Source organism: Scardinius erythrophthalmus (genome assembly GCF_964197995.2).
Source record: "Scardinius erythrophthalmus genome assembly, chromosome: 10".
NCBI classification, from domain to species: domain Eukaryota; kingdom Metazoa; phylum Chordata; class Actinopteri; order Cypriniformes; family Leuciscidae; genus Scardinius; species Scardinius erythrophthalmus.
In genome coordinates, this window is record NC_138230.1 from 9,062,390 (window position 1) to 9,082,446 (window position 20,057).

The 20,057-nt window shown below is 37.4% G+C and overlaps 1 protein-coding gene across 1 annotated transcript in view; it reads right to left on the reverse strand.

Annotated features, from left to right (window-relative positions):
* bop1 (BOP1 ribosomal biogenesis factor) overlaps positions 1-20,057 on the reverse strand; it is a 76,111-nt gene that overhangs the window by 15,661 nt on the left and 40,393 nt on the right. The window contains exons 4-10 of the mRNA XM_081375666.1: positions 6,842-6,996; positions 6,644-6,761; positions 4,157-4,258; positions 3,485-3,697; positions 1,786-1,947; positions 564-644; positions 37-106 (exon numbers count right to left, since the gene is read on the reverse strand). Of these exons, the coding sequence (XP_081231792.1) occupies positions 37-106; positions 564-644; positions 1,786-1,947; positions 3,485-3,697; positions 4,157-4,258; positions 6,644-6,761; positions 6,842-6,996 (901 nt within the window). The remainder of the gene's footprint in view (positions 1-36; positions 107-563; positions 645-1,785; positions 1,948-3,484; positions 3,698-4,156; positions 4,259-6,643; positions 6,762-6,841; positions 6,997-20,057) is intronic.

Sequence of the window (20,057 nt, forward strand, 5' to 3'; positions counted from 1 at the left end):
AATATCTGCATAACATCAGGAAGAGACGAGACTCACCGGATACAAGCCACTGTCCGCTGGGAGAAACGCTGATGCTTCGGACCAGACTAGTGTGTCCGCGGTACACCTGTCAGACAAAAACACACACACACACACACACACGTCAGAGAAGAAAAGCAGACAGAGCAAGATCATTCCAGGACACGTTCAGGACTCTATTATTTCACATTAGTCCCATTACCAGCAAACATATTTGGGTGATTTATGACCTTTTTTTTGTTCTTCTCTAATCCAGTCCAAAAGAATGACAAACCCTGTTTCATGTCTGCAGTTTTACAGCCACGGCTGTCTGAAAACGCTAAGGTTTCAACAACAAAAATATTCGTCTTCTGATCTTTTTCACCCACGCGGTCCAGTAAGTAATACGGTTTCCTGTTTAAATAAAATCAAAGCTCACTGTCCTGCCATTATAAAGTCTAGTCCAGAAATATCACAAGTTTCTGATCTACAAGCTGTTCCTCGGGCTGTCATCATCACAATCAGGCTGTAAAAACTGATCCCAGGCCAGCTCAACACTGACGTACCAGAGACTGTGTGGTTGGGAAGGGCTGCAGGTCTTTGGGTTTGGGAAGTTTGGGAATCAGGTCTTCTGGGTTCACATTCACCTGGACAAAGAAAAAATAAAGAAAATACTGGTCAATATTGTCGTTAAAACACAAATTTGAAGACAAGAAAAACAACAATACATTTAATGCTTGAAATTCAAGAAATAATGAAGGGAAGAGCTCAGTTTTATCAGGTCAATGTAATTGGATTGTGAAATGTTAAGCTGTTATATTATAGGTCAACATTTTTAAAACTTCTATATGCAATAAAAAAAACCTAATTTTGGAAAAGAAGAAATGTATTACTTTTTGATGAAAAGTTAACTTTAAAAAAAAGTTTGAAAAAGTCAACTTTAAAGTGTAATTAATTTACATTTATGCATTTAGCAGACGATAATGAGTAAAGAAGTGCATTTCTGACCACACAAAAAACAACTTTGTAACAAATTATGAAATTGGACAAATTTAAAATAAAATATTTTATTATAATTTCTTTAATTTTTAAAAATATATAAATTAATATTGATCATGCCATAAAACTTCTTTATATTATTTATAAAAAATTATTTTATATTATTAAATTATTTAACTTTATATGAAGAGTTCAGATGCAAAAGCCTCTAAGTGCCATCTGAAATTTTCTTCTTGAATGATCATTTTTATCAAGCTTGTATGTTTATGTTCAGTTATTGCACTTTAATGGCAATGAAAATGACCTATTAATTGTCATTAAAGTGAAATTACTGAACCTAAATATATGAGCTCAATAAAAATGTTATAGATATATAACATATATAAAATTTACATCGCTGATTAAATGTTTGGGGTCCATAAGATATTTTTGTTTTTGAAAGTGCATTTATTTGATTGAAACACAGTAAAACTGTAATATTGTGAGATATTATTACTATTAAAATTAACTTTTCTATGTGAATATAAATTTAATTTATTACTGTGATGGCAAGCTGAATAAAAAAAATAAATAAAAAATACTGATACCAAACTTTAACAGTAAGGCATGCAATTAATATATTTTTTGATTTATAAAAAATTCATGTTTGAATAATTTTTTGTTGTTGTTGGTGATTTCATCATTCATAACTCCGTTTGGTGACATCAATGGTACAGAAACGGCACAGTTGAATTTTAAATCTGGACTGCAGAGTGTATTTGTACGGGACAGGGTGTAGAGGCGTCTCACCCTCATCTTACGCTGACGGGGACACAGGTACAGGTCGAGGCAGCGCTCGAAACGCTCGTGGATGAAGCGTGAGTATGCGGGAACGGCCCGCAAGCAAGCGAACTTCTGCGGCAGGAAACTCAACTTCCTGTCCTCTGGGTCCTGCTGCTCCCATGCCAGTCTCTGAACAACACACACACACACACACACACACACACACACACACACACACACACACACACACACACACACACACACACACACACACACACACACACACACACACACAGAACAAACGTTAGGGCAACTCTGAAAAAAGCCGGACTAAAGAACAGGTGCAGTCAAAATTGGGGTCAAAATTTGGTTGTATATAAAGATTAACTAGCAGAGGGGATGCACGTGTTCCCTGGAGTTAAATATAGCATGTAAAACATACGCAAATGACTTATAGGCAAATTGTAGAGGCCTAATGGAGATGGAGTTGGAGCCACAGGTGTGAAATGATCTTGGCATTTATCCAGAGACATTTTAAAGGAAGAGTTCGATCGGTCTATTTACTCACACTCATGTTGTGCCAAGCCTGTGTGCGGTCGGCAAAAGACTGATCCTGCTGCTCTGTTCCAGCTCATAGTGACCAAAGCTCAACTTTAAACTAGTGCATATGACTTATTGCAAATCTCCTGAAGTCATGTGATAAGTTTGTGTGAAGAAAAGATCGACTTTCAAGTCGGTATTCACTGATTATCTTCTTTTATGCGTTTAATAAGAGACGTTTTTCCCCTAGTGCATAATTTACATTTATATTTGTATATGCATTATTAATGAATGTATTTCTATTTTGCATAAAGACTCCGAAAGGCAGTGCGAGTTAATGCACATAAAACATATGGAATGCAAGAGTGAAAGACACTGCAAATGTAATATTTTAATTAATTAATTAATTAATATTAATGATAATTATAAAATTATACAAATAAATTTGATGTAGTTTTTAAACATTTTTTTATCTATAAATATATTGCAATTAAATATTTTTTTCTTGGGCATTAAATTAGAAAGGCAAAGCTGCATAAATGTAATAATATTAACAGGTAATAATGTAATACATTTTAATATTAATTGTAATTATAAAATCATACATTTTTAAATATATGTTTTATCAATAATATATTTTAATTAAATACTTTTAAATTTAAATGTATTAATCAAACTTAAAACTGGGCATTAAACATGAGGAAAAACAGAAAGGAAGCATACATTTAATAATATTTTAATAGATTAAAACATTTTAATTGAAAATATAAATATTTATATTATTATTATTATTATTTATACAATATAAATATTAATAAATGTATTTTTATTTATTTTGTTTAAAAATATATACATTTTCATCTATACATATATTTTAATTAAATATTGTATGGTAAATTTTGGTTCTAAATTGACCATATTTAAATGAAATCCTACATGTAATGCAAGTAAAATAACATTATATAATATTATACAATAACATGACTAAGAAAGGAATATAAAATATTATATTATTAATGCAATTGAAAAGATAATAGATTTATCAATTATAAAAATGCTCAGTTATTTTCTAAAAATGTTGCACCAGTTTGATGTTATCGGACGACTTTTATGGTCCGTTTTTTAAGTAGTTGCTGTATGAAAAAGCACCGTGAACAACAGATGTGCCATATTTAGGTGAGCGCACCTCTTCCTCCGACATAAGGTATTCTGGAGGAGGATTGTATGACTCCTCGTGTCCAGGAAGTTTCATCTTGGGCGCTGGGACGTGCATTTTGTGGCGTCCCAGGATGCTGTTGGGGTCCTCCTTGGCCCACAGGTCGTAGTACTGCGGGGTGGTTTCCTTGGGTCTGCGTGGCTTGATCCAACCCATCTTTATGGCATGGACCAACTTACTGACCTAATAGAGAGAGAGAGAGAGAGTGAGAGATGGATGCAGTGACGGTACAGTAGAGAGAAAAACACACGCACAGTAACACATCATTGTCGTGATTGAGAGCACATGTGTACGATCATTACTCAAAACACTCGTTGCACACGTCGCCAGTTTTTACTGGTTTACTGCAGGAAACGCATTACATATAGTGACCGGAATCAGCCGGAATATCTAAAGAGGGAATCTCATTTTTACCGAAACGTTTGCAGGTTTGATTTCCAATTTCAGATCCCCATTATGCCGTCGTTTCAGACCTCTTTCCACTTTAAAAACTATGTGGGAATCATTATTGGTAACGCAGCACAGCTGGGAGCAGTTAGCAGACGAAACATGACTATTCTCATGCCGTTTCCTTTTCACAGTAAATATACGCTTTCACCATAAACGTAAAACGTAAGGTGTGACAGGGACAGCCAATCTTACCTTCTCTTTCTCGATAAGCGATGGAATAAAGCTTCGTTTGTCCTGAGGCCTGTTGGTGACGGGGTGAATCATCACTTCGTTGGAGAAGAAGTCGACCGCAGGCTAGAAAAACAAACAAAACATTAAGAATCAGAAAGAGGAGAACTCAAAGTAAAGGCAAAGTAAAAAAAAAAACATCAATATTATCCCATGGGTGTTTAAAGGTACGGTAACCAATGTTTTACACTTAAAAAAAGGAAATTAAAAGTCAAAGCTCAGACGGAGAACAAGAATCCGTCCTGTGCAAACTTCACCTTAACACAGTAAAGCACAGCATGCTAAAGACCCCTCGGTTTTAAAAGACCCCAAGAGAATATGAATTTTCTTTGGTCTTTTAGATTTTTTGACATTTATATTAATACGGAGTACAGTGATCACAAACTAGAAAGTGACATTAAAACGCGAGCTCCCTGATGCGTGCAAATTTGGCTACATTCAATAGCCTGTCTCCCGATATCAAACCTATCTTAGGCTGTGCTGTGTAGGGTAACCACCTCTTAGCTCTGGTCTCTGAGACACTGAATATTTGAGAGTACTTTGATTATGGTAGCACTTATTGTTTGCACTTAAAAAACTTATTTATACTTTTTATTTCTATGTTCAATTTGTGGAAACGAGTTCAATTAGGAAGTCAGACACAGTCTCAATCAGAAGTTCTGGAAACTCATTACTCATGTACAGTAAGGTCTGAAGAGACTCATGTGAAATCATTCAGGAGAGAAGACGGTTTGTTTTCTCCTTCAGTTGAGTTTGTGGCCAAACATTTTACAGTGCTTGTATATTGCCGTCTTTCAATGTATATGATCATGCATACTCAGGACACTAGAACTGAAATGACATTCATTACAATATGATTAGTTAAAACATTTCAAAATGCACCTGCAGACTATTTTTTCAGTCATGAATTTTGTCATTGAGTGTTGTGAATTCTTTACATTGTATGTCTTTAAGTATTATCTACTGCTGTATTATATATCTTTTAAGGGTGTATTATGTAGAATACTTAATACATATGGAAAGTATGTAGTACACAATTTTATTGGATGCGGTTTTGGCATGTGACACGTTCTCCGTTACGCATACAGAGCTGTCAGAATATGACGTATTTTTTCCTGAGTGCAGGACAAAAGTTATTGACGAAGTGAGTTTATTTCCTGACTTTATATTTGTAATACTGGATGTTTATCCTGCTGAGATTATCTCTAACATTAAGCCTGTAAGTCGCAGCTGTTTCGTAATCTTTATGTATATTAGTTTGTAGTGAAACGCACGTGAAAGTGCCGCTAGCATCGTGGCTTATCTTGCTAATATTGGCCATACCTCGTTTAACTAATGGTTATGCATCTGTATAAGATATTCTATATTTATTATACTTTAATACCATAATGAGGATGCTGTATAATGTACCGTAAGTTGTTTATATGCTCTTTTATATTCTGTTTACTTGTTTCCTATTCTACTAAACACTCTTTGAGAGAGTTGAAATTGTTTAATTGGTAATGTACTGTTTATCACAACAGTATGTGAGCATGTATGTTTAACATTTAGTTAGTTATTTCTGTTTGTTTGATTATTGCAGAAACTACCTCCAATGCATAATTTTGTGAAACCCTGCACATAAATAAAAGGTGGAAGAGATATTATGATTCCTACTCCCTGATCAAAAGTAATGAAGTGGTTAAGACCATTAAAGAACCAGTGGGACAATCCCCAACATTGAGGATTTCTTAAAAATTCAGTGCAAAAATCTTGTCTCATCTAGTTCTCGTGAACCCAATCTCATGTCTTGTGAGCTAAGTGTCTCGTCATATCCCTAAAATAAATAAATAAATAGTTGTAATATACATAGACGCATACATACACGTAGAGTGTATATATACACACACACACCCCGAACACAACCAAACAATTTGTATTCAGTTTAATTTGGCAATGTGAAACTGAGAACATCTGGCCTATCAACCAGACACAACAAGTCCCAGTCAGATGACAGGTGGCTTTTTCACGCTCACAGTCTTTAAAGCCTGTCTGAGGTCGACTAACTGATCACAGACAGACCCAAATCTGGAGTGACTCACTTCCTGTTTGTGCCAGAAGAGACGGCGATGCACAGTTAGCACTGATGCTTGTAAAGTGAAGCCGCTAAACGACGGCCTTGACACCATCCAGACTCATTCCCTCCTGCGCTGTTTTTCTTATCACGGCTAATTGTGCTTGTGTAAATGTTTCGCTACTTCATTTGTCGGTGGTGAGCGCAGACTGTGGCTTCATAATTGAGTAATTTGACGAGGTTCATTTTTTCCCCCATCGTGCGCTGGGGTTATTATCTAGAAGCCGTTTTAAGAGGTTTACACAGACCAGACTGCAGATGTTAAGGTGACAAATTCTGTTACTGTCGCATCTGCGTTGAATTCAACAACAACAGAGTGGAAAACCAGACCGAAATACCTCGTATTCGTTGAAGTTGACGTCACCGAACTTGCCCTCCTGCAGACGGTGCACGAGGTCCACCTGCTCATCCGACAGACGGATATCAGCGCCGGTCATCTTGTCTTGGACGGTACGCCTAGTAATGACAGGAGAATGAGTGAATAACCAATTATAGAGGTTGAATGACTTCAAATGAATGTTCCAGACGCTCCTCACCAGTAATCAGGATTCTCCATCTTGTCGAGAAACTCATCCAGTTCATCTTTGTTCCTGATTGGCTTAAAGATCTTCTTGCCGTCCAGGTCATATCCGATGTGGGGATAGTCCTTATACCACTCCATAGGGATGTTGCCGACTGTGTTACGGATGTCCTGTGAATAGACAGAGAAAGTGGTAAAAATCAATCGGGAAACTCATTGAGTCTAGAACACCAGGGGACATTTTACGTTGCTCTAACACCTGCAGAAAAAGATTTGTTACTATTAAAGCAAGTAAAAATGGTAAACAGCTTGGTACAGCTATTTCCTGTAAAGCTCCCGTCTACATCAATAGAGAAAGACTAATATCTCCAAAAGTGTTTGACAATCACATATCAATATTACTACATTGAAAATCTTGGATTGTTCAAATCACCATCATAAGATAGAATTATATAAAGATTATATTAATATGATAGGGGAAAAAAACTGTTTATAATCATAATATTAAACATTAAACATATCAAATATAATAATAAAAACATAAAATCATAGAATTATTTTAATATAATAGGAAAAAAAAAACTGAAGAAAAGATTAAAATAACCCAACAACAAATATTTGATTTGTGATCTAGAAATATTACAGAATCAAACGCAAATATAAAATATTATTATATTAAATACTATATAATATTACACACACAAGCAAGTAAATATAATAAGACAATATATAAAATTATATTAAACATAATACAATATAGAATTGTATTTTCTTTCTTTCTTTTTCTCTTTCTTTCTTTCTTTCTCTTTCTTTCTTTCTTCTCTTTCTTTCTTTCTTTCTTTCTTTCTTTCTTTCTTTCTTTCTTTCTTTCTTTCTTTCTTTCTTTCTTTCTTTCTTTCTTTCTTTCTTTCTTTCTTTCTTTCTTTCTTTCTTTCTTTCTTTCTTTCCATTCATCAATCCATCTTAAATATAATGATTGAATTAATAATATTAACCCTCTGGAGTCTGAGCGGTTTTCTGGGCCCTTGAGATGTTCTGACATGCTCTTACATTTGTGCTTTTTTCAGTTGCTTATAAACATATTAATGGCAAAGGTGTAAATTCACTCTATAAAGCACAAACAGGGCTACCATAATATGTGAGCCACGTGTATGTACATGTTTTAATTTTTGAGAGAATAATGTTTATGCGTGGATATTGAAAAAACTAAAAACTAAAATTTCTGAAATAAGGCCACAAAACACATAGTAAATATGTGTCAATAAGACTTTTGACCAATGGATGTCGTCGCCTATAGTTTTTTCTTCAAAATTATGTGAAAATAGTCTTGCTTTATCATTCAAATAAAACCATACATTGATTTAAATTGATGTAAAACAGGTTTTGCTTGGAAAGCCAATATGCGAGGGGGCGTGAACGAGGAGTGGTTTTCACCTGAATTACCACCCACTCTGCATAATGATGAGCCATTCACACAGGTGTGAAACTGGCTGAGCCACAATGCTTGGACAAAAGATATTTAGAAGAAGACTTATATTGACCATTTAAGATTTTCCTTACATCTATCTTGTACATATGTTGTGCTATTTTATTAAAAAGGTTACAATTACAACAATAATTACAATTTCAACAATATTTCAAGTGTACTCTTTCTTTGTAAAAAAAGAGAAAGATTATAGGCCTACATTTTATCTATGTATTCATTACTTTGAATATAGCCAACATTGGAACAGCTAACATCTTAGTTGATGACTTTATTTTTGACAAAAATATTAGGCTATTTTATATATAGAAATTGCTAAACAAAAGCTTATTTGACGAGGCAGTATATTCTACAGTAAAAACTGTACCCAAATCTACTAAACAAAATGTTGTCTTTCATATTTCGCCTGACTGTAAAGTTGTTTTCATGAAATATTAGGGCATATAAATGTTAATTTGCAGTTTACATTGCTTATACAAATAGCCAACATTTTATTTCAACATATTTCAGTCGATTTTTACTCATCTCAGTATAGCAATACAGTTTGCTAAAACATCATCATTCGTTGACGATAGGCTTATTTACTTTAAATCCAGGAAAGTTGTTAATGAAAAAATTATTAAAATTAAGATACAATTGATACAAAACGAAATTCGTTTTAAAGAAAGGATTTGTACTTTCTGTTTTGAGGTCTCTGTGAAAGTTTGAAAGTCTTTTAGTGTTTTTTTTTTTAGAGCTCGTGTCCATAATGGAGAAAAAACAGAGCGCATGCCGTTCATTCGTCAATAAACAGAAACCCGAGAAGGAAAAACTTACTAGTATTCCTCAGCTCGTATTCCTCGTATTCCTCATTATTCCTCACAGCGCTGCAAGACGGTGTAAGCAAGTAATGTTCTGAATAAACTTGTGTTTTGGTTTTCTCGAGCTGATGGGGGCGTTCACAGGATTGCGCGGATTACCTCAGCCATTTGCGTTTGAATAGCGCACGCTCTCCGTGGGCGGAGTCACATTACATTTGAATTAGCTCTAATTAGGTCGACTGGAATCGCTCTCTTTTAATACAGATTTCACAAGATGAGAATATTTGTTTTTTATATAAATTACTTCATTTAAAAGAAGAGATTTCAAGCTTCATAAAGACATATATCACTTGTATGTGTGAGAAGTATTCACTGAGTTATGGTTCATTTTCGGACGCGTTTCAGAATGGACTACACGGACAGAGAGAAGGCAGAACTCGCTTCGTGTTAATTTTTCTTTATTTGTCGAAAAGCACAACACTATGTTTTTATTGTGAGTATACACAAAAATAATACACATTTAACAGAATCGATTGATGTATGGAACTCCTATGGAAAATCAAAGTCAACAGAGTATTCATGAGTTTCTTTTACACTGATAAAAAAAAAGCGAGCTGGTATCGCCGGCGATACCGTCGACCTCAGGGGGTTAAAGAAAAATGGGAAAAAACTGAAAACAACATAACAAAATAACATTTTATAATTAAAATACAATAGCAAATATAATACAACAAAATGTAAAAGTTGATACAACCAAAATCCAAACTCAGAACAAACTCATCATATAATTGAGAAAAGCAGTTAAGTCTAATGCAGATGAATAAAAAACAAGCGGGTAAAAGTAGAATTTTTAATAACTTTACAATAAAGAACTGCAATATTAATATATTGGGATCCAGATATCAATATAACATTGTACCATCAGTTGCTTCCCACCTCTAGTAGACTTGTTTTGCTAGTCTCGTCTCACACTAACCAGTTCTGCTATTCTCTGTACCAGCTTTACTCGCAGTCACAGGGTTAAACCAAGCGTCAGTCCTGCAGGTGCAGAACATTTCAACTCTCTGTACTCAAGCTCACTAACCCGCCCCACTTTACAGTACGCCACAAGAACGTTACACAACTAGGACTGCTAGCTAATAAACCAAACAGAGCTTTGGTCTGAAAATAGAGATTTCTTTGTCTGGGAAGGACGCACACACAAACACACACTGGTAACGGCAGACAGCTGAAAGTTCTCAGAGGTTGCGAGCGCCACTTTAAAGCGAGGCCTACACCTGTGAGTGATTTCAATAAAAACACCCCTACCATATCCAATTAGGTCCGAGTGGGCAGAACTGTCACGCTTTCACACACACAGCCGACAGCAGCTGCGCAGGCCACGCCCACTCATCTTCAAAGGCTCGCGTCTGATTGGCTGACATTCTGATCGTAATTTAATCTAAATGTCTACGAGACACATTCACTGTAATCTCAGTGTCTGGCCGGGTGAAGTGCTTGTGTTGTCTGGCACGATTGGCATCCTTGCCAGTTTGAAGGAATCAGTGCCAAGACGAAAAAAAAAAAAAAGAACGACAGAAGCAAAGACTTGCTAATCTGATACTTCCTCTGCGGAGGCGTTACAGATCGTCATTGGATCTTCACACAGTTTCAAAGATGAAAAAATGAGGGACCCTTAAAGTGCTTCTAGCACTGAGACTAGCATTTTAGTCATTTAAACAGGGTAAAATCAACCAAAACCAGCCAACTTTCAAAACAGTGCTTCACATTTGTTTGAGCTTCCTATCTTGGCAGTTTGTACCCAAATGTTGTAAGTTAAAGGAATGGTTCAGAGTAAAATCAACCAAGGGTCCTTTGCACCATAACCTTGAGCCAAACTAAGCTTTTTTTTCTCCCTTGGTTGAACATAATTAAAATTAGAGCTTATTTAGAGATATCAGCTGGATGGCTTAGTTCAGACGCTAATGGATCCTAGGATGTATCTTGTAAATTACCCCACTACTAATGCCCAGAATGGTGCCAAACTTTTACAGTAGTACAGAACTTTTACAGTAGAACATAGGTTCTGTACTCATAAAACGAGGCTTTGGAAAGTTTGTAAGTACATCAGGAGTTTATTTAAATAACAATTGCCTGATGGCTTATGCTACCGCTAACCCGCACGTCGAGGTCACTTCCAAGATTTGGGAAAAGCACGTAAAAGTCCTGACAGAAAGCGATGCATAAGGATGTAGTGTTTGGCTCGAGGTCATGGTACAAAGGACCCCTAGGTTGATTCTACTCTGAACCATCCCTTTAAGTGCAGGACTACAAGCTTGTCAGCGCAATAAAAGTGGGCAAAAAATATCAGAGAACAATATAGTACAACTACGTAATATGCTTACACAATCTTTAACATTTGAAATAATATTTAAAAAAGGGTGAAGATCGTCACTTTTGGACACTACTGTATTTAATATAACAGAAAAAAAATCCAGCAGTGAATAATGTAGGGTTGAACCTGAATGTATTAACTGCACTTTGATTGCAACAAATTAGACCTGAATATAATTATTAGTTATATTTATATTCGAGACATAGATATGATAAGAAAAAAAATAGATAGAAAAAATATGAAAAGCAGTTTATTTAAACCTCATTCACATGGACACCTGTTCCCAGATAACATCACTGCTCATTTGCATTGAACTTCTCAAGAGCTCGGCTTTATGCAAACGAGCAGTGACGTGATCAGGATTTCCAACAGTCGTTGTCACTCACAATGTCGGAAATCACATTTTCTTTGCAGCAAAATGGTGGGTTGAGTTATGAATCGGGCACAATAAGCTCAATAAAATTCTTTTGGGATTTCATGACTAGGCTACAGATTGCAATAGATTTCAGAATAAAAAGGTCAACGGGGTCAATCTGGGCTCTCTAAGTGGGACGGTCCAAGAGAACTGGACACGAGAAACATCAGACGCACAGCTCACCTGCTTTCAATTGAGCGACTGAACGCTGCCTTTATTAAGTGTCAGTCAGTCCACAGCCTGAAAATCTGCCCCTTTTACCACACGCTCTTATCAACTTCCTGTTCAGACTGCGGTGGGGACGGCGAGGGGAGATCGACTGCTGATTGTGTGTGTGTGTGTGTGTGTTTCGAGGGAAGACGGTCAGAAACCTCACTGCTGGCAGCCTACACCTCTACGCCTGATATTTCCACACCACATCATTAAACTCCCAGAGACAAGTGGAAAAAATTCCCTCTTCGTAAACCACCTGAGAAATCAGACTGTCAATCCTGAAATATATGCGCAGAGCTTTAGAGGACAGTCTTCGTGACATTTATCAGCGTTGAAAAAAAGTCACTGGCTGAATCTCAATTCACATACTTCACCTACGCACTGAAAGTACATACTTCACTGCTGATGGGAAGTACATACTTTAGAGTATGCTGTGCAACAGAAGGGCAGTCCTGGGATTTAATTCAACATCATAAAATTGTGTCTTTATTCCATCAACTCCATATTCATAACTATGTGCTTCTGCATGCAGTGTTACCATCTAATCATTAGCATCTGACTTATTTCATTACCTCAAACTCTAATACTCCGCTTTTAGGGTTCATACACTTCAGGAGCATTTATGTACTGAAGTGGTTGTGAGAAATAATATACACTGCTCAATGATTGGATCATTATTTCAGTGATTATTATGTTTCTAGAATGTTATATGTTTGGCAACAGTTCTTCTAACCCTAATTGATGGAGTGTGTAGCTATCTTTTCTTAAATAACCATGTAGGAAAGGAAGAGACATCATGGCCATATTCAGGATAACAATGTCATGATTCATCAGTCTCAGATTGTGAAAGAATGGTTGTGAGGAGCTTGAAGAATCATTTCCAGATCTTAAATTCATTGCAAGTCTTTGGGATGTGCTGGAGGAGACTTTACAGAGTGCTGGACTCTTGCATTGTCAATACAAGATCTTGACCAAACATTGATGCACCTCTTCTTGATGGAAATAACACCACAACATTTACTTCCATCAAGAGGTGCATACATTTTTGGTCAAGATCTTGTATTAACAATGCAAGAGTCCAGCACTCTGCAAAGTCTCCTCCAGCACACCTTATATATATCCCATATAAAATACTATCAATATACATAAAAGCAGGCCAACAAAAAGGAGAGCCTTAAAGGTGCTCTGAGCGATGTTGGGTGACGTCACTTCTTGTTGATGTTCGAAGCATTGTCAAACTAAACGGAGGCTAGCTCGACCATCCCTCCTCCTCATCCCGTCCCCTTCCCCTCCCTTCAGTGCTTCCTTCTTTTCCCTCTTCTTTGCTATTTGTTCATCGGAACGTCGTCTCTTTGGTCGTGTGTCGGCCTTATCAAAATTCAAGAGAATATAATTCTAACGTTAGTCGTTGTCTAGGACATCTCTCCTCTAGCTAACATCCCTCTTCATGCTTCTCTCTCCTCCACTCCCCACACCCCCCTTCATGTGCACGCGCACTAACCCCCCAAACCATTCTTGTCGGTTATTGGCTGGAACACTGTTTATGTTTCGTGGTCCAGGCTGGGCCAGTTTGTTTTTGTTGTCGTTTGTGGAGCCTGGGCTGTCTACAGAGACCGCATTTGTTTACAGTGTGTTCAGGGGACAGGCAGCTAGCAGATAGTGAGGAGATGTTTGCTGGATGTGACAAAAAATGTTTAAAAAAAAAAAAAAAAAAAAAAAAAAAGGAAGTGCAGATTGGGATGAGGTAATGTTTTCTGCTTTACGATGTCTCTGCTAGGATGCCTCACCCATGAAACGGATTCTTTACAGGGCGACATCAAACAGAGCAGGTCCGCCTCTCACAGAGGTGCCCCTTGATTTCACACGTTTCACAGGCCACAGAGTGAACATGACCCCCCAGATTTTCACGAGGGACACTCGTAAAGGGGCCTGAGAGACCCTGGAGAGCCGGAGAATTAGGCCACACTGAGAGCCACAAACCTCACTGAGAAGCAGAGCTCACTAAACCGCCTGCAATGAGGGACATGCACCAGTGTGTTGTGTAGCGCTGATGCAAACCTGAATGCTGTGTGTTGTGTAGTTCGATTTAATAAAACTGCTCTGCTACTAAAGCATTACTGCCGGCAACAGATCATGGGTTTGATGATTAAAACTTATTTTACATTTCTCTATTATACTAATGTATAAAATACCAACTATAAGAGGCAAAACATTGGTTTAACATGTTGTTTTCCCTCTCAAAGACACACTAACACAATTATGAATACAAAAATGAAAACAGATGAGACTTCAGAGCTTTGGGTTGATAAGATCAGACTAATATATATATATATATATTGAAAAAATTGAAAAGAAATTGCACATGAAACAATCATATGACTTCAGAAGACCAGTGTTATGAACTAACAATGAACAATACTTCTATGGCATTTATTAATCAGTGTAAATCTCAGCATGTACTAATACATTATAAAATCAAGTTGTGTGTGTTAACATTAGTTAATGCACTGTAAACATTAACATTTTTATTACTAATAACTACCATTAACAAAGGTAAAAATTGTTTGTTCATTGTTAGTTAATGTTAACAAATGTGACATCGTAAAGTTACCTTTTTTTATATATTTTGAGTTAGATTTTATTATTTTGTGTTTTAATTTGAATGGTTTAGTAATTTCGTTGCGTTTGTCATTTTTGTATACAAAATGTCTACATAGTTTTTATTCATTTTTATTTCAGTTTTAGTTATTTTAGTACTGGAACATCAAGGAATATTACAGATTTAATTTTAGTTAGCGATTATATCCCTGAGGAAGACTTGAAACATTGCAGAAGAGTCGTTTGTACTACGTTTATGGTGCTTTTCTTGTTCTTTTTGAAGCAGCTGCACATTCATTTCCATGAACATTTCCTTTAAGGCAGCTCAGCAACAGTGAGTTTGGTGTCAGTCAGCGTGCAGACGCAGGTTGCTGAGAGCTCCAGCGGTGAATGATTGAACGCGTCTGATCATTAAACGGACGACTCAAGCAGGTGGCCTGCTTTTGGAGAGGACGCGGCTCTCTGTGGGGTTCCTCGGGTTCACAGGCCAAAGAGGCATCGGCCCGTCAAGACGTGTGGTGGCAGTTGCATGACAGGTTAATCCATCAAAACAGGTCAGGAGTCCTCAAATACCCCAATAATAACAGGGAAAAAGAGGCAGTTCTCTCCGTGATATCCGTAATCCGCTCGGCCAGAGCTGTGGGTAAAAATAAAGTTGGTGGTGCTCTCAGAGGAGCTGAAGGAAAATCCGCAGGTCTGTCTTTCAGGAGTATCACTCACATTTTCCGCTCCTCGACACAGTTGACCTTTGCCTCACGGTGGCGGAATTCCTTGGCTGCGGGAACATCCTTGGAAATGCAGCATGGAATTTGCGAAAGTTGTGACTTCATCTTTCATAATGAGGTCAAATCAAGAGATCGAAATAATATGGCAAAACAAACAGTATTCAAAATAATTCCGCAAGAACGGTTTGTTTGAATAAAGGAGAATGTGTATTTTAACTAGTGTGTAGTTTACCTCATGCAGAGGTAAACCAGAACAGATACGCTGTGTTGGAACCTAATGAAAAGTGATGGTGTATTTTCCAAGACTTACAAAACAGATCCTTGTGGTCTAAGAGGTGTGATAGTGCATAAATGTGCAGTGAAATGAATGGAAATGAGGCTGAGGCTGAACAGTTCCTGATACTTTTGCTGATAGGAATTGAAAAAAGACAGGATATGATGGGGAAAAGAAGGGAAGGAGATCGGGAAGTGGCACAAAAGACACAGCTGAACAACACAGCTAGTCCAAGGCTCCATTGAGACTGATAGAATCTGAATCAACACAGGGTTATCAGGACTGAAGTCCTCCAAACACTAGGGTGATGCTAGGGTGTTATGGTTAGAGATGTGAATAACTAAAATACTTTCAAAATCAACCAGCCATAACATATTGGCCAAAAACATCTGAAAATCAGGCTTTTGGAACATCCTTGAATCTCAATGTCTTCTTAATTTTACCGCTGTATTCCCGAGAGGTTTGGTCTGTCTGACAGGTCATTACGTCATGAGGGAACCCACCACTTCTTCAGCTCGAATGAAAAAAGAAAAAGAAAAAAGATGACTCATAGTCACTTTTCTCGACCTGAAGCCGTCTAGACAGAAGGAAAGAGCAGACGGCTCAATGCTACCAAATGCATCAAAGTGTTCAATGCCCATTTCCAGCAGACGGCTCCAAGCCGCAGAGAATTGCCTCCTGACACAAAACAGAAAAGATCTCTAACGGGAGCAAAACACACTGGAATAATGACACGGGACACGGCGTCTTTCCGCGGAATGGAAATTATACGCTTGCTGAGAATGCTACGTCACCTTTCGCCGCGCTGCCAAAGTGAGCCAGACCTACGCTCGGATTGGTGTTTGAAGTCGGACAGAATGGGCTCATGGGACAAAGTTGCATCCTCCCAGTGTCAGTAAGAGTGATTCAGGTCAGGCTTGCGTGTGTGAGTCAGGATGAGCCGTAATCCATCGTGGCAGAAGACCGAGCTGCTTGATGAAGGTGCAGAATCGCAGCTACAGCAACTCATTCATTTTTCTTCTGCTCTACTCTTCTTTCCGCATTTCTCCTTCGCTCAAAGCCAGAGCGCAAACCATCCCACCAGCGTGCTGTCATTTGGGAGCACTGAATGGAAGTTGTTTTTGGAGCGGGAACCGCATGCCTGGAAGTGAAGCATTCCCGCTCGGCTGCCTGACCGAATCCTGGAAGTGCGAGGGAAAATATATATACGTATTCTCGAAAAGAGTTAAAAAAAAAAAAAAAAAAAAAAAAGAAGGAGTCTGCTTTCATTTGCAATACTATGTCACACTATGTGCCCAAAAACATCTGCAGCTCATCTTTTACGCAACTGTTTGGGGCCAGTCTGGCTGGCAGAAAATCACGAGTTATCGCCCATGTTTTAGTCCCAGGTTATATTTAATAATTGAATAAATAAAAGAATAAGAACATAAATACATAGAAAAGAATACATTAACTTAAATAAAATAATAAATAGGAGAAAATAAAAGTAAATGAATGATTTAAATGATTTCTTTTGACAAAATAGATAATTGAATGAATTTAAAAAAAATGAGTAAATTAATCAAAAACTTCAATAAAAGCATAAAGTTAATGAATGATTAAAAAAGTAAAACAAAAGAATAGGTAAATAAAATAAATCAACAGATAAATGAAAAGTAAATGAATGAATAAAACAATAAATATTAATGATAAATAAAGTATTAAGAAATAATGAATGAATAATTAAATGACTGAATAAAAGAACTATAAAATAATTATATAAATGGACAATAAATAAAATAAATGAATAAAAAAAATACACATAAAAAAAACATTAATATTAAATATAATAAAAACCTCAATAGATAAGAGTAAACAACTGATGAAATGCTTAAATAAAATAAATAAATGGATTAAAAAAAGTAAAATGAATATAATCAATGCAGTATAAAAAAATAAAAATACATATAAATAAAATAAGTAAACAAAAACTGAATGAGTGAGTCAATAAATGAGCAAGCAGATTTCACTCTGCGCACACAAGTGTCCTCCACAGCAGGTTTTGTAATAACGGATACGCCGCGGTCAGACTCCGCTGGATGATCGTCTGTAGCAGCACAGACAGATCGAGACGAGCACATCTGCTTTATTTCTCAAAACACTTCTTCGCTTTCATGGATCTCATCTACGGAGAGTCAAAATGTCACGTCGACATCCAAAGATGTTCCTGTCGACGGATGCCAAACAAACAGCGCAGCGAAGACTCTGAAATGACTGATACGGTGGCAGCCAGGTTTTCTCATGACGGCTAGTGAAAGTAATCATCCAGAGTGAATCAACACGTTAAAAGGGACGGTTATTAAAAACATCTATATATTAGATCCAGACCCTGATAATGCCTTAAACAGCTGAAGGAGGCTTACGGATGTGGCGTATTGACTGCAGGGTTTGCGGTCGGAGTCCCTGGTCCCTGTACAAGCAGAGAGGGTCTATTAGGAAAGTGTGTTTGATACTTCAGACGTTTATGGATGTGTCTGGTTGACCAGGCCGATCTTGGGTGATACAGCACCTGTACGTCTAGCACCAAAACCACGTTTGTCAGATGAATGGCAGTGAAAGTCCAGAGGGACGACGAGACCCTTGTTTTAACTAAGAGACTGACTGACCACCAACACTGACAGACACAATCTTGAAAAACAAGAAGATTCGGAAAAACCTCATACGAAAAAGCATGGCTTTCTATGAGATTATTCTCAAACGTTACGATTTCATTGCTGAAAGCAGAAATCGCAGATTTGTTTTTATTTTAACGTGGCACGAAAACATTGCATGATCAATGCTGATGACAACAGATGAACTTTGTCATTTCTGCACCATTAGTGGTACCAAACTGCAACAATAATGAGCGTTTTAAACCATTTTCTGCTATTGGGAGACAGAAAACAAGTAGTCCTGTTCCAAAGTCATGCAACAACGACAGATAGCAGCATTAACAGGTTGTAATACCTTTAATGCAAAGCTTTCCTGTAGATCAAACAGTAGAGCATGACCATTATAATGGTCATTGGTTTGATTCCCAAGGAAATGCATGATTTAAAAAAAAGCAAAGAAAAAAAAAGCATTGCTTGAATGCAATGTAAGTCGCTTTGGATCAAACATCTGCCAAATGCATACATTTAAATGTAAATGCATACTTAACTGAAGCTGTGATTGGTCCATAATCAAAATTGGTTGGTAGAAAATTGGCTTTTTTGATTTCCTTCACATAATTGCAACACACTTAGAGATATAAAGATGTAAAGGGTTCGGTGAGCATGAGGGAGACTCAGATTTGAATCGTGGCCAAACACTATTCAGCTCAGGGGAATCCAATAAACAGAAATGCTGTAAAAAGAGCATTTTACTTCTTATATGCACAGATCTGACTCTCCTTTGCAAATCAGCAGAGCCTCTGTGGTGAAACACCTGTAAATCTCTGCTGTTTTCTTTGCTCTCGCCTCTAAAAACTGGTGCATTTATAACATCGATCAATCTGTAAAAATTCTCCAGGGAGCTTTTAGAAAATCTAGCTTGAAATTGAAAAAGTGGCCATTTCAAATTCAATGATGCGTTTAGGTGCATTAAGTAACTTGATTTATGAATTCATGCTGGCACTGAATATTTTCCAGTAGCAGCGTTGATTTGATGGAGGGCGTTAAACGCCGGGTGACGCTCACTCTCGATGGGCAGGCACGGCATCGGGAAGGAGAACTGCTTAAGACCGGGATTTATGGAAGCGGTTCCACGGCTTACCCGCTCGGCACGGGCCACTGAGCGACAAGCCATTTGCAGACGGAGCAGCCTGCGTCTCCTCCCCACAAATGCAGGTTTGCATTTCCCTCTAATGGGATCATTTATAATCCCAGTAAACTCAAACTCCGCAGTGGAACGCTGCCACCTCCACACTTTCCATGAGGTCCATCCAAACAGGGCCATGCGTCTGCAGCAGGAATGCGTGCAGACGTGTTAGCGCACCGCATCCCTGTGCACGCGAATGTGGGTGAGTGGCAGCTGCGCGCAGGCCATTAGGATGCCGCTAACATCCACCGCTAACAGCTCGCTGGAAAAATCAAAATTGGAAAATGATCATGGAATAATACCCAAACCCAAGCATCCTGCATAAGGGAATATGAGAAAGTGAGCGAGGCCCAAAAGAGCTCTCCAAAACACAGCACTTTTCACATTTGCTGCTCACTTCATTTTGAGTTGTAAAAAAAGCATATTAAATCGTCAATAAAAGCAAGCACCCTCGAAAATAAAAACAGAAAAAGATGTGGAACTACTGATGAAGTACAAACACTCATACAAACATTTAAAAATTCATTAGTGCAC